This window comes from Scyliorhinus torazame, chromosome 14 (assembly GCF_047496885.1).
Source record: "Scyliorhinus torazame isolate Kashiwa2021f chromosome 14, sScyTor2.1, whole genome shotgun sequence".
NCBI lineage: Eukaryota > Metazoa > Chordata > Chondrichthyes > Carcharhiniformes > Scyliorhinidae > Scyliorhinus > Scyliorhinus torazame.
Genome location: NC_092720.1, coordinates 207,625,473 through 207,640,988, shown reverse-complemented (window position 1 = coordinate 207,640,988; position 15,516 = coordinate 207,625,473). Strand labels below are relative to the sequence as shown.

General features: G+C 44.3%; 1 protein-coding gene across 3 annotated transcripts in view; it reads left to right on the top strand.

The window, feature by feature from the left end:
- Nucleotides 1-771: 771 nt before the first annotated feature.
- Nucleotides 772-15,516, top strand: part of LOC140390398 (N-acetyllactosaminide alpha-1,3-galactosyltransferase-like) — a 52,066-nt gene continuing 37,321 nt past the window's right edge. The window contains exons 1-2 of one of the 3 annotated variants that reach the window (XM_072475538.1): nt 11,602-11,756; nt 12,071-12,118. Coding sequence is in view for 1 of the 3 variants with exons in the window: in XM_072475537.1 (XP_072331638.1) it covers nt 1,346-1,351 (6 nt within the window). In the remaining 2 variants the exon portion in view is untranslated. Of the gene's footprint in view, nt 1,352-11,601; nt 11,757-12,070; nt 12,119-15,516 lie in introns of those variants that run through there. The other 2 variants (XM_072475537.1, XM_072475539.1) reach the window with 2 other exon arrangements.

Below are 15,516 nucleotides of genomic sequence, written 5' to 3'. Positions count from 1 at the left end.
TGCCAGCCTATCCAATCTCTCCTTATAGCTCTGGTACTCCATCGCATGCAACATATTGGAGGAAACTCCTCTGTACCCCCTCCAGTGCAATCGCCCCTTTCGTTGGAACTCTCTTCCTCAAAAGGCAGTGGAGGCAAAATCTTTGAATGTTTATCAAGCAAAGCTCCCTAGATTCTTGGGGAGGGTGGGGGAGGGGGTGGAGCTAGTCAGGAATGTGGAGTTTGAGGTTAAAATCAGATCAACCACGATTCTTATTGAAAGGTGGAGGGCCGAAGGCTGGTGCAGGCTCGAAGGCCGAGTGCCAACTGTAATGACCTCCAATTGGCATTATTGGTTGGCCAATTGGAGTATGAGCTCCCTCAATGATAACTCATTGAGGGGGCCCATATAAGCACCTGTGTAGGCTTTGTGAGGCCGTCTTAAATTGACTGGAATGCTAGCAGCACTGTTTGGAGCTGCTCTTGTGTATAGTTATTGCAAATAAATACTGGTGTAGTGACGGAACCCCTGCCTCCTGTGGATTATTACACCAACCCTGCCCCAAAATTGGCATGTTGGTAATCTGAACATGTAGCTCTGAAATCTCATTCACAGGATGGGCGTCTGCAATTAGAGAAAGCTTCACTCAGAGTCTCCCCAGTGACTCATTAACCACATTTGCCACCAACTGTGCAGCTGAGGTTACCCAAGGTATGACCGGTGTAGTCACAAGTTGCACCTGAGGGAAGCGAGATTGAGGGCTAAATTTACCTCAGCCCCTCTATTGTCAGGAGGGGGCAGGGAAGGGGAGCGGGGGAATTATTCAGGACGCGAGCTCAGTGATTTATCATGAAAGAGGAGTAGAGATTGCACGAACGACAATTGGAGGAATACAGGTAGCTTCTCTCCAGCTTCTCTCACGATGATTGCGACGGGCAAAAGGCGCTTGAGGCTGGCAAGATCACCTTGAGCGACAAGAAAGCGGAATCATTGAGAGTGGGCGAGGAGCTGGCTCAGAAGTCGAAACAAATCTGGCACCCAATCTCCCCAACAGCACAAACGCCTTTTGATTCCCAAAGTCCTTTTCCCCGACATTCAGAACGACAACAACAAAAAGAGCATCTTGAAGGACTTTTGGCGACAAAATGACTGTTAATACCGAGAGGTGCTGAAGATCGAGCTGAAACCGCCCCTCTGTGTGCGGAGAAGCGGTCCTGCACCTGTTTACCTGTCACTGTGTGACTGGAAGAGAAATTAACCTCCTCGGCGGGGAAATCGACAAGGTTCGGAAATCGACACTGCAAATGCGAGAACGAAAAAAGAGTTTGGAGGTTTTCCGGGGCACAAGTGGTTCGCAACACCCAACATGCAGGTAACCGTTTTTGTCATGGGCTGGAATATATTTTGCACTGGGAAAAAAAATGTTTCCGACTTGAAAGACTTAACCGCTTGAATGCTTTGGCCGAGTATTTGAGTTTGTTGCACCTCTTAATTGTGTGTCTTAAATTAGCTGGGATTACACAGATAGAACATACAGTGCAGAAGGAGGCCATTCGGCCCATCGAGTCTGCACCGACCCACTTAAGCCTTCACTTCCACCCAATAACCCCTCCTAACCTTTTCTGGTCACTAAGGGCAATTTATCATGGCCAATCCTCCTAACCTGCACATCTTTGGACTGTGGGAGGAAACCGGAGCACCTGGACGAAATCTACGCAGACATGGGGAGAACGTGCAGACTCCGCACAGACAGTGACCCAGCAGGGAATCGAACGTGGGACCCTGGCGCTGTGAATCATCGACCCCACCAAATGGCAGCTCATGTTTCCCCAATCACCCACCCACCCTGCCCCAGGCGAGGCAAATGATGCCAGGTTTATATCACTGGGACTGATGCTAGCGTTTCCTGGTGAGATGCGATAGTAGAGGGGAGGGGAGTTGGCTGACTTCACCTGGGTTCTCCTGCAACGCTTGGGAACACTGCTGTTGAGGTGCATTTGCAAAACCGTAACTTGATCAAAGCATTCATTCCAGCATTCCCCATGAGCACAGGCAGCGAACCTGCAGTTAGAAGCTTGGGACCCAGGTGCTCCAAGACATTGCACAATGGCGACCAGGAAGTTGACTCCTTCAAATACGTGTATATTCGAGTGGGGTTGGCAGGTGAATCATGTGCAGAGCAATAGAAACCTGGGAATGGCTTACAGGTCGCAATATGATCTGGAAGTTCAGAAGAATGTATATGCAGAATAACAAGCGCTCAAATATAAACTATCGGATGGGATTCGAATGCAATTTTTTTAATGGTTTACTGGATTGGAGGGAGTGAGTTGAGAACTGGAATCTAATCGAGCGATTCTACATGTGTAGAATATTGAACCTGGGGAGGAGGACGAAGAACTGTGGAGACACGATGGTGCTGGATTCGTAACGCAGAGGTTTAAGTGTGTATGTGCATTCTGGTAAAATGTAAACTGAATCAATGAAAAATCTGAAATACAGTTAATGCTGGTCAGGGTGATCACAAAACTATTGTTGGGGAAACCCATCTGCCGTCCTTTGCTGGTAATATGCGACTCTTGACTGCCCTCTGAAATGGTTCAGTAAGTGGCACCAAGCTGCTGCTGCAGGGGTTCAAGAACAGACCCACATCCCATGAAAGAATAACACAAAAATCAGCCTTCAGAAATAGGTCAGATGGTACATGTAAACTAGCAAATCTGTCACACCATTGCACAGGTTACAATGCAAGGGTATGGTACAGAGTGGACACTGTCACCCGCATTGTTCTTTGTGACATCTGACACATAACAGATATAAAGCTTTGGGCAGGGTATGAGGAAGAAATCTTTCATGCAGTGAGTGGTAAAGACCTGGAACTCACTCTCAGGTGGACGACTACGTCTTCAAAGGAACATAGAGAGTTTCCACTTGGTATCCCAGTCATATGAGCACAGAAATAGGAGGATAGAGCAGATGAATACATGGCTGGACAGATGGTTCACGAGAGAGGGGTTTAGCTTGTTGGGACCTTGGGATCAGTTCTGGGGACTGGGACCTTTAATTGTTAGACGGTAAAACCTAAACAAAGCTTGGACCAATTTCCTCTGATTTGCTCGTGCTGCTGGGGAGTGTTTAAATTAACCTGGCAGCGGTGTGAGAACCAAAAGATAATAGTCGAGATGGATACCAAGTGTAAAGGACATTGGGAGAGACAGACAGTACTAGAGTAAGAGGGAGTGTAATAATGCCTAAGTTTGGGTTAAAGTGCATGTATGTGAATATGCAAAGTGTGCTAAATAAGAGTTGTAGGTGAAGGTAGCCTCGTGGAATAGGATGATGTGGCATTACCAGAGATGTACAACAGTCAAGAAAGCCCAACAACGTCTCTATTTCCTCTGGAAGCTAAAGAAATTTGGCATGTCTGCATCGACTCTCACAAACTTCTACATATGTGCGATAGAGAGCATCCTATCTGGTTTGGGATGGCAACTGCTCGGTCCAAGATCACAAGAAGCTTCAGAGTGTGGTGAACTCAGCCCAGCGAATCACACAAGCTTGCCACCCCCACATTGATTCTGTCTACACCTCCCGCTGCCTGAGGAAGTCAGACAGCATTATCAGAGACTCCTCCCACCCAGGCTTTGCCCTCTTCCAGACCCTTCCATCTGGCAGAAGATACAGAAGTCTGAAGACCAGCACATCCAGACATTCTTCCCCACAGCTACTAGAATCCTCAACGACTCCCCCTCAGACTGATCTGTAAGAATACTATTCACGACACCCTTTGCTGCTCTTGTTCAGGTGTTTGCTTTGTTTGGCCTCTTGTTCCACACTGTAACCAAGCACTTTTGTTGACATACCATTTGTCAATATTCTCTGTTGATACTTTTTATCTACTATGTACATACTGTGTATGTTCCCGTGGCCTCAGGAAAAATACTTCTCACTGTACTTCGGTACATATGACAATAAATCAAATCAAAATCGACTCAAATCAAAGAGCAGGACTGGGTGTTAAATATTCCCGGTTACAAGGTGTTCAGGACAAATAGGAAAGGAAGGAAAGGAAGTGGGCACAAATGATTCCAAGCATATAGACATGTGAAATAGGAGCAGGGATAGGCCACTCAGCCCCTCGAGCCTGCTCCGCCATTCAATAAGACCATAACATCTGATCCTAACCTCTACACCTCATTCCCACCTACTCCCAATAACCCTTCACCCCATTGCTTATCAAGAATTTATCTATCTCTGCCTTAAAGATATTCAAAGATTCTGCCTCCAATGGCTTTTGAGTGAGAGAATTCCAGCGACTCAACCTTCTAAGAGAAAAAGTTTCTCCTCATTCTGTCTTATCTTGACTGGCATGGTGGGACATTGGTTATCACTGCTGCTTCATGGTACTGAGGACCCAGGTTAGATTCCGGGTTGGGTCATTGTCCATGTGGAATTTGCACGTTCCCCCCTGTAACTGCATGGGTCTCACCCCCACAACCCAAAGATATGCAGGGTAGGTGGATTGGCCACACTAAATTGCCCCTTAATTGGAAAAAAAAGAATGGGGTACTCTAAATTTATAAAAATATCTGTCTTATCTCGGAGCCCCTTTATTTTTAAACAGTTTGTGTGAGAAAGAAACTGTCAGTATATGTGAGAGTGTGTGTGAGACAGAGCTGAGAGTGTGAGTCTGTGTGTGTGTGTGTGTGTGTGTGTGTGTGTGTGTGTGTGAGCGAGAGGTGCATCTCTGTGGCACTTGGACAGGCAAGCAGCAGACAGGGTTAAACCTTGAACGATAGCTGGAGAGAGAGTAAGAACTGGGAGAGAAGCAGAAAATGCTGGAAAAACTCAGCAGATCTGACAGCATCTGTGGAGCGAGAAAGAGTTCATGTTTTGAGTCCGTATGACTTAGCTCAGAACAAGAAAACCTGCTATCCTTACTTGGTCTGGAGTGGCACTACCACCATGCTAAATGAGATAGACTTCAAACAGATCTTGCAACTCAAGACTAGGTATCCATGAGGCGCTGTGGGCCATTAGTAGCAGTAGAATTGTACTCAATCACAACCTATTACCTCATCGTCTGGCATATCCCCACTCTACCATTACCGCCAAGCCAGGGAGTCAACCCTGGTTCAATGAAGGGATTAAACAGACTGAGGGAAAAAGAACTGCTAGCACGGATTCAGAGGGATAAGCCCACACCTGGCCTGAATTACATTGCCCCATTCAAACTTAAACCTATTAGTGGGTATACACAGGGTGCCACTGTTCAGCAAGGGTGAGTCACTCGAGATCCATTGTCCTTCAGGACACTCCTGCCTGACCAGCCATAAGCCCATTATGGAGTCTGATGGCCTGTTTGTCCATCAATGGGAAGTTAATTGCATATCGATAGCATGGTTCTGTTCTTTTGTACAAACAAGAGTGGGAATTCAAACAACCAAGATAATGCTGATGGGTTCAAGTTCAGCACCCCAGGCAAGAACCTTTTTTTGAGGTGCTGGGTGGAACTTCGAGAGAGAAAAAATCCTGTTTTCAACAGATCAGGAGAAGGATTTGAAAATACATCGAGAGAGATCATGAAACACCATTCCCAGTGACAGGCTTTTGAAAAGGGTTTTAAAGGAACTTGATTAACAGCAGAAAATTGCTTTGTAAACACAAGTATCATCTTTGCCTTCCGCTGTAAGTGGAATGTCATCTGTATGTTCATTTGATGTGATGTTTAATAGGAATTTATGTGTTAAGGTTATGAAACTACATATACTCTGTTATTGTTAGGGTTGTATTTTAAAAGTTGATATATTGCTTTTATTTTTGTTTCAATAAAGTTTATTTATAAAATAACCAAGCCCTATTTCTTATAATATCACTCCTAGAATGAATTGATTTTAATGCACATTATGGTTCTGGTCCAGTGTCTTAACCACTGACAGCTGACCAGATACCCGTTAAACATCTATAAGATGCACTTCAGGAACTTGCCATGGCTTCGTAGGCAGCACCTTCTGAGCCCACCACCATTACCAGAGAAAGACAAGGACAGCCAATACCTGGGAATGCCACCAACTGTAGATCCCCTCCAAGTCACTACCATCCTGACTTGGAAATACATTGCTGCTCCTTCACTGTCGCTGAGTCAAATGCTGGAATTCCCTCCCTAACAGTTCAATGGGTGTACCTAAACCTCAGGAAATACAGCGGTTCAAGAAGGCAGCTCATCACCACCTTCTGAAGGGCAACTAGCGATGGTGAATAAATGATGACCTAGCCAGCAGAGTCCACATACCATGGAAAAAAAAACCAAAACAACAGCTATGTTCATGGCTTGTGGATTCCAGTTGTAACTTGATTTGCTGATGGCTGGATGAATTCTTCTCTCAATGAGAGTCCTTTGTGTGAGGTGATTGTGTATAATGCTTCTTCCCCACCCAGCTGCAAAAGAGACAGGGGATGTGCTTCATTCACATTTGCCAAAATCTTTGAGGTGCTCTTGAAGACAGGCTCCACTTGGTTTGGGAATTTTAGACCATAATGCCCTTCAATCCTGCTCTGCCACTCAATAAGGTCATGGCTGATTTCCCCCGTTATGCTCCATTTGCCAATGTTTGTGCACTTAATTAACTTAAAGTTTGCAGATGACACAAAGGTTGGTGGAATTGCGGATAGCGATGAGGACTGTCAGAGGATACAGCAGGATTTAGATTGTTTGGAGACTTGGGCAGAGAGATGGCAGATGGAGTTTAATCCGGACAAATGTGAGGTAATGCATTTTGGAAGGTCTAATGCAGGTAGGAAATATACAGTGAATGGTAGAACCCTCAGGAGTATTGAAAGTCAAAGAGATCTAGGAGTACAGGTCCACAGGTCACTGAAAGGGGCAACACAGGTGGAGAAGGTAGTCAAGAAGGCATACGGCATGCTTGCCTTCATTGGCCGGGGCATTGAGTATAAGAATTGGCAAGTCATGTTGCAGCTGTATAGAACCATAGTTAGGCCACACTTGGAGTATAGTGTTCAATTCTGGTCGCCACACTACCAGAAGGATTTGGAGGCTTTAGAGAGGGTGCAGAAGAGATTTACCAGAATGTTGCCTGGTATGGAGGGCATTAGCTATGAGGAGCGGTTGAATAAACTTGGTTTGTTCTCACTGGAACGAAGGAGGTTGAGGGGCGACCTGATAGAGGTCTACAAAATTATGAGGGGCATAGACAGAGTGGATAGTCAGAGGTTTTTACCCAGGGTAGAGGGGTCAATTACTAGGGGGAATAGGTTTAAGGTGAGAGGGGCAAGGCTTAGAGTAGATGTACGAGGCAAGTTTTTTACGCCAAGGGTAGTGGGAACTCGCTACCGGAGGAGGTGGTGGAAACAGGGACGATCGTGACATTTAAGGGGCATCTTGACAAATACATGAATAGGATGGGAATAGAGGGATACGGACCCAGGAAGTGTAGAAGATTGTAATTTAGTTGGGCAGCATGGTCGGCACGGGCTTGGAGGGCCGTAGGGCCTGTTCCTGTGCTGTACATTTCTTTGTTCTTTGTTCTTATCTATCTTTTAGTCACTTCCTTATGTTCGCTTTCCAGTTTACTTTCCTACCTATCTTTTTGTCATAAGCAAATTTGACTACAATCACATCCATCTTTTTCATCCAAATGATCTGTGTAAATTGTAAACAGTTGAGGTCCCAGCACTGATCCCCGTGGCTCACCATATTTTGCCAAGCTGAAAAAGACCCATTTATGCCTCCTCTTTGCTACCTGTTTGCCAGCCAATCTTCAATTATGCCAATATATCACCCTGTATACCATGCACTTTTATTTTCCACAATAACCTTTAAAACCATGCATCAACTATCTCACAAGTCACCTCTTTTATGACCCTCAAATAAAGTCCACGAGGATCCAGGCATTGTCTGACCGCAGCTCCAACAATTTACTCAGTACCACTTCTCCGTTGGTCATACTTTTTCTGAGCTCCTCCTTCCCTTCCATTTCCTGGTTTATAGCTACTTCTGTGATATGACTTGTATTATCTACAGTGAAGGCTGATGCAAAATACCTGTTCAATTCATCTGCCATTTCCTTGTTTTCCATAATTTGTTCACCAGATTCACTTCCTGTAGAACCAACTTTTCTTTTTACAATATTTATAACCTTTCCAGTTAGCTACGATGGCTATCCATCCCTTGGATGTTTTATTACTCATTGGAATGTATCTATTGTGTGTAATCCAAAATAACCGCTTTAATGTTTGCCTCTGCATCTCTATTGACCTATTCCTTAACTTAAATTAGTCAATTCATTTTAGCTTGCTCTGCTTTCATACCCTCAGAATTTCCCTCATTTATGTTTACAAATGCAGTCTCATAGCCACTCCTCTCTCCCTCAAACTCAAAGTACAAATTCAATCATGTTATGGTCGCTGCTGTCTAGGAGTGACTTCATTATGAGGTCTTTAATTAATTTAGCCTCGTTGCACAATACCAGGTCGACTAAAACCTACCATCTGGTTGACTCCAGGACATGCTGTTCTAAGAAACTATTGCAGAACCATTCTATGAACTCTTCATCTAGGCTACCTTTTCCAGACTAAATGTAAATTAAAATCTCCCGCGATTATCAGCGTACCTTTTTAAAAAATAAATTTAGAGTACCCAGTTCATTTTTCCAATTAAGGGTTAATTTAGCATGGCCACTCCACCTACCCCACACATCTTTAGGTTGTGAGAGCGAAAGCCACGCGAACATGGGGAGAATGTGAAAACTCCACACGGACAGTGACCAAGGGCTGGGATTCGAACTTGGGACCTCGGTGCCGTGAGGCAGCAGTGCTGTCCACTGCGCCACCGTGCTGCCCTATCACCGTACCATTTTGACAATCTCCCATTATGTCTTCCATTATGCTCCACCCTACCATGCAGTAATTATTGGAGGCCTGTACACGACATCCACAAATGACTTCTTGCCTTTGCCATTTCCCATCTCTACCCAAACTGTTTCTACATGGTGGTTTCCTGAACTTAGGTCATTCCTCTCCATTATGCTAATACCATCATTAACTAACAGTGCCACCCCTCCACCTTTTCCTCACTTCCTCTTCTTCTCAAATATTCTGTACCCTTCAATATTCAGGTCCCAATCCATGACCCCTGCAGCCATGTCACTGTCATGTCTATCAAATCATATTTATTAATTTCTACACATGCTCTCAGTTCATTGGTATTGTTTCAAATGCTTCAGATAAAGAGCGTTTTGTTTCATTCTTTTATCCTTTTTATAACTGTTGTGTTCTTTGTTTTATTTATTTCAGGATGATGAAGATTGTAGTGCTAGCAAAGAACAGCAAGCTGTGTTTAATAAAGAAAGCTAATTTATTACAAAACACTGAATTAGAGTTGAACTAAGGAATTAGTAACGCACGTGATATTTATATGGTTGCTCGATAGCAACATCTCGTGACTAGAGTAGCAACATTACATTAACTCTTATGTGCTTTACAATATCTACATATTGTGACATCCCCCTTTGAAATTTTTGAAATTACATTCAAACATATATACAGGTAGTGTATGGGAATTGTACAATAATGAACATCTTTAAAAGTTACACCTGGGTTAAATCAGTGTTTTACAGTTCATTAATTGAGACGATCAGGTTTCATTCTTGATCTCGTTGATCTTCTCAATCCAGAGGTCAGGGAGTCAGAATTTGCTGACAGGGGTATCAATGTATCAGGAAGGTGAGTATCAGATATCTGAAAAGATAGTGTTCTTTTTCTTGTGCTTGTGATGTTGATGTCGTAACTCCTTTGCCCTCAAAAACGGTTTGATTCTGGTCTTTGAGCAAGTACCAACGCTGCTAATTTGTCAGAATGCTGCTTTTTTTCTGCTCTTTTTCTTTCTGGCATGAGCACCACCATTCCTGAACTTAGTATGACCTACACACATCTGACTGTGCTGCCACAAATGGTAGCATTTCTCCAAACAATGTCCTGCAGTCCCTTGCTCGATTGGTATCTGGATTGCTTTCCATTCTGCATGGTTCGTCAAGTATAACTGCAAGTCCAACACTTTGTGGCTATTGAATTGCAATGCGTTGGTTAGTTGTTCTTTGGTTTCAAAGTCGTAACTTTGTGCAAGTTCTGTTGTTCTGTAGTTCCTCTTTATATTCTGTAGATCAGTTCAATTTGGCTTATCTGATTGACCTTTGAATTTTTAAATATCAGTTCCTTTTGTATTATCTGATGTATCTTTGAGCTCTTTGTTCTTCTCATCTGTAGTCAATGTCTCCAAGATGTCTTCATTTTCATGTTGGCTGTTCACAAGTGATGTGCTCTCAACTGATTTGTTCACTTTTGCACTTCATTGCCAGCCTCTACACAGTCCAGCCATCAGTCCCGCTGTCGCCCTGCACAGCTTGTAGGCTACTTGTGATCATGTCGTCACTAGTTGCAATAAAGTAGATAGATCTTCATAGTCTTCTTCTTCTGGCTCATCATCTGATTCTTCACTTGTATCCGATGTCGCACCGGCGTACAATTCCACCTGGTTATTGGTTATCGGCAGTGAACCAACACATCGATTGGCACTGTGAATCCTTTCCACAAGATTCAGCATTAAACAAGCATCAACACCTAATAGAGGCTATTTATTGGCATCAACTATTTCAAATTGCACTGGCAGGTATCATTGCTGCTAACTGTTAGAAAACACAATCCTCTTGTGCTAATGATGATGCCATTGTAGTCCCTTAATTGGCATTTAGTAGCTTTAATTCGAGGTCTGATTCCGTGATCAAATTAACCTGAGCTCCAGTATCCAAGTTGAAAAATATTTATGACCCATTTACTCTTAATGGTACATTCCAAACGTCCCTTCTATGAACTGCTTTAAATGTTGTGTTTCAGCATTATCAATCTTGTTGACTACATCAACAAAGATTGTTCCTTCTAAATCATATTGTTGTGTTTCAACATCGTAATGAGAAATTTCTTCTTCATTTGATCTGTTTTGCACACTTCTAATTTTCATAGTACGAAGTCTTACAACACCAGGTTAAAGTCCAACAGGTTTGTTTCGATGTCACTAGCTTTCGGAGCGCTGCTCCTTCCTCAGGTGAATGAAGAGGTCTGTTCCAGAAACACATATATAGACAAATTCAAAGATTCCAAACAATGCTTGGAATGCGAGCATTAGCAGGTGATTAAATCTTTACAGATCCAGAGATGGGGTAACCCCAGGTTAAAGAGGTGTGAATTGTCTCAAGCCAGGACAGTTGGTAGGATTTCGCAGGCCAGATGGTGGGGGATGAATGTAAAATTTCTAATTTTCATGACATTGTTAAAAGAGCTTTTTGTTTTAATCTGATGCATTTTTGTGCTTGAACGGCACTGTGAAGCGTAATGGTTAAGTTTGCCACAGTTCCCGCATACTTTCCCGATTGCTGGGCTTTATTTTCTCTGGTGGGCGTGGTGACAACCTGTGCACGTCATGATGCTCATGACGCCATTCGCATGCGCAAAATAGTCGACTTACGGAACGGTTGATTCTTTAACTGCGCATGTGCGAAATGGATTTCCAGATCGCGCTGATTTTTTAGTTGCGCCAGGGCACTAATGGCGTAAGCAACGCTGTTTTTTTGTGTGCCTGGACTGTATTTCTGCATACTGACTCGCGGCAAGCTCATTCACCCAACATAAACTTATTGCATCTTCTAACGATAAATTAGAATGATGAACTAATTGGCCAAGGCACTGCTGTAGGAAGCCATTCGGTAAGTAAAGTAAAATCGCATAGCCCCAGATGACCATAGGCTGCTTTCCCCTTTGAGAGGAGAGAGCTGACTGGTGGCGAGAGGCAAGGTTGAGAAGAGAGCGCCCTTCATGAATGGGGGAGTAACAAGGAATGTAGTGATAGTAGTGGATGGTATAGTCCGAGGGATTGACACCATTCTCTGCAGTAAAGGACACAGAAGGAGAATGGGAATAGTCCATATGTGGATATTGTGAAGCACATAAAGAGTTAATGTAATGTTAGAAACAAAGCGTGTGGAGGAAGTGCTTTTTTTTATCTTCTACTCTTTTTCAGCCTCCAGTATTTGATTTCCAGAAGGAGCAGCAAAACCAGAATTACTAGGTAAATTGCAAACGCTCACAAAGTTTTAAATTTTTGATACGAAGCACGATTTGGAGGAGGGAATCTGTCAGCGTAGAAAAGTTGTAAGTCTGCACATTTAAACGGAGACTCGTGACGAAAGAATCTAGCACTTTGACTTATTTTTGTATGTTTTTCAAACATATCTTTCATGTTTCATTAATTTGAGCCTTACAATGCAGATCAAACCTTTCCATTACTGCATTATAGTTTTTCTTGTCATCACTGTTTTCAAAGGGAAACACATGAAACAGTTCTATGGCTTGTTCTCCAGCCGCAGTGAGAAACAGCGAAATGTTCCGCTGGTCACTGGCTGACTCTGGAGTTGAAGCCGAGAGATATAACTGAAAGTGTTGCTTAAAACGTCTCCAATTTTCATCTCGCTTACCAGAGGTTTTGAAGAGTTTGGGTATCTGCAGACCTTCCATCTCTTGTTTCATTCTGTGCTTCTAGATGTGACTGGCTTGTAGAATTTGATGGGTTTTTTTTAAACAAAGATCTTTTTTTTCCTCGACAGTTTATTTTTTCGACAATCTCCTTGCTAATCTAACTAATGTAACTAAACCTGACTAAAAACCTTCAGCAATCACTCATGGTACCAAGTTGTGTTCTTTGTTTTAGTTATTTCAGGATGGTGAAGGTTGTAGTGCTAACAAAGAATAGCAACCTGTGTTTCATAAACAAAGCTAATTTATTAAACTACACTGAATTAGATTGAAACATTACTAAGGAATTAGTTAAGTAAAATTACACTACACACCTGCACTATTAACTATATAATTTGTTCAACTATCTCACAACTACTCTTGCCTTCCTCTCTCCATGTATCTCCCAGAAGTCATAGAGGCATGTGATATTTATATGGTTGCTCTATAGCACCATCTAGTGACTACAGTGGTAACATTACATTAACCCTTTATGTGCTTTACAATATCCACAAATTGTGACAGTAACCACTAGTCTCATCTGTTGATTTACTGTCTGAATTTTATTCTCTATCCCTTCCTGTCGTGGACTGTTTTTCATTTCCAGTAATAACGGACCGGACTCTCCACTGGCCAAAATGGCATTCGGCGATGGGGCAGAGAGTCTGTTTTGGCGCCGAAATCGGAAGCAAAGCCAATTTTCAAATTCTACGCCCCCCCGATAATTGTCGAGTATCCACCGCCTCAGGCCATTGCCTGAGGCCTGCCCCGTGACGCTCCGTTGCCGACCGGCCAAATTCCCGACGGCGTGGGACCCGTGTGGTCTCACCTTCCAGGATCCTTGTGTGCAGCTGCGGACTCAGTCCAGGGCCACCACAATCGGGGGGAGGGCTGATCGGCGGGCGGGGGGGGGGGGCTTCATTCGGGGCTGGCGGCAATGTATGCGGGGGTTCCGGGATGTACGAGCGGCCGATGAGGGGCACTATTTTGCCTGTCCAGGTCCGCGAGTTGAGTCCGCCATGGAGCAAGCAGCCGCCGCCGTGCGTATGCGCGGCCTCTGACCCGGAAGTGCTGGGGGCCGTATCGGCAGCAAGAGCTGCGAGCTCTACGACAGCTGCCTGCTAGCCCCCAGCAAAACGGTGAATCTGTGGACTTTCGATACCAGTTTTCATGGTGTAAAAGACCACAGTTTTCACGACGGTGCGGGGACTCAGTCCCAAAAATGGAGAATCCAGCCCAATAAACTTTTTATTCTGCCTTGCCTTGACTCAGTGATTTACATCACCTTTCCAAATTTGATCCCTTGCCCCCCACTACTTTGTTTCAAACTCTTTCTACTTCCCTCATTGTGAGGTTCGCAAGAAGACCAGACCCAGCATGGTTCAGGTGCAACCATCCCACTGCTACAAATGCCACTTTCTCCAGAACTGGAGCCATTGCCCCAGAAACCAGAGCTCACTTCTTCCACACCAGTCATTGAGCCACACATTCATCTCCCTAATCTGATTTGCCTTATGTCAATTTGCACATGGCTCAGGTAATGGTCTGGAGATTAAGACCTTTGTGGTTTTGCTTCTTAATTTAGTGCCAAGCTTCTCATACGGGCTATTCCCATTCTCCTTCTGTGTCCTGTGTATCTTGTTGGTACCTACATGGAGCATGAGAACTAGATCTTCCCCCTCCCATTCTAACCTCCTCTCCAGCCCTGAACCTGGAGCCGGCCAGGCAACAGAGCTATCTGGACTCACGTTCTTTACTACAGAGAATGGTGTCAATCCATCTGACTATACCATTCACTGCTATCACTACATTCCTTGTTACTCCCCCGTTCATGAAGGGCTCCCCTTCTCAACCTTGCCTCTCACCATCAGTCAGTTCTCCCCTCTCAAAGGGGAAAGGAGCCTATGGTCACCTGGGGCTATTGTGACTTTACATTACTTACTGAATGGCTTCCGACACCACAGGTTCATGGCTAGTTAGTTCATCTCCCCCCCCCCCCCCCCCCTGCAGCCTCAATTTCACCCATTCAAGCTGAAAAAACCTCAAACCTGTTGGACCATTGTAGAGGCAGGCGGTCTGCATTTCTGGCCTCTGAACGCCCCCTTTATATGCCTCCCCTGTAGTCACACCCTCCTGCCCCTGACCACTGACCAAATCAGAAGACCCTATCCTTAGGGGTGCGCCCACCTCCTTGAATAAAGTGTACAGATAACATCTCCCCTCCCTGATGTGCCACAGTGGCTGCAGCTTGGCCCCCAGCTCAATAACTCCGAGCCAAAGTTCTTCAGCCGCAAACACTTACTGCGGATGTGTTTGCGCTGGGTAACACAGCTATCCAGAATCTCAACACATTCTGTAATCCCAGCACATCACCTGCTCTGCAATCTCCAATATGTGCTAATTAATTAATAATTGTGAATTGAATAATTTATAATAAATCCTGCACCTCCCAGTAGATTTTGACACTGCTAGTAAACTACAATACTGATAAAACAGTACAGTACTTTATAATGCTGATAAAATGATGGCCTAGTAATCCTGGTTTTCCTGCTACTTCTGGAAATCAAATACTGGAGGCTGCAAAAGGGTAGAAGACAATAAAAGCACTCCCTCCACACCCTTTACTGAACTCCTGATTTTTTGCAGTAACCCTTAACTAAAGCACCTTTTTTCCCCTGTGCACCAAATTCCCACTTTGAAGCAAATTCCCAAATACACTTATTCGGTCTCTGCCGCAATAAGGTGACTCTCCTCCCTCACTGACAGTGCGCCAGTTCATGAGATTGTAATCTCTCTACGTTAAGGAAAATATTGCAGGGCTGGAGAGAGAGGATGTCCCAGGTGGGTCAAGGGCAGTCTAGAGCGAAGGAGCACAAACCCTGTGTCTGCGTGGGTTTCCTCCGGTTGTCCGGTTTCCTCCCATAAGTCCCGAAAGAAGTGCTTGTTAGGTGTATT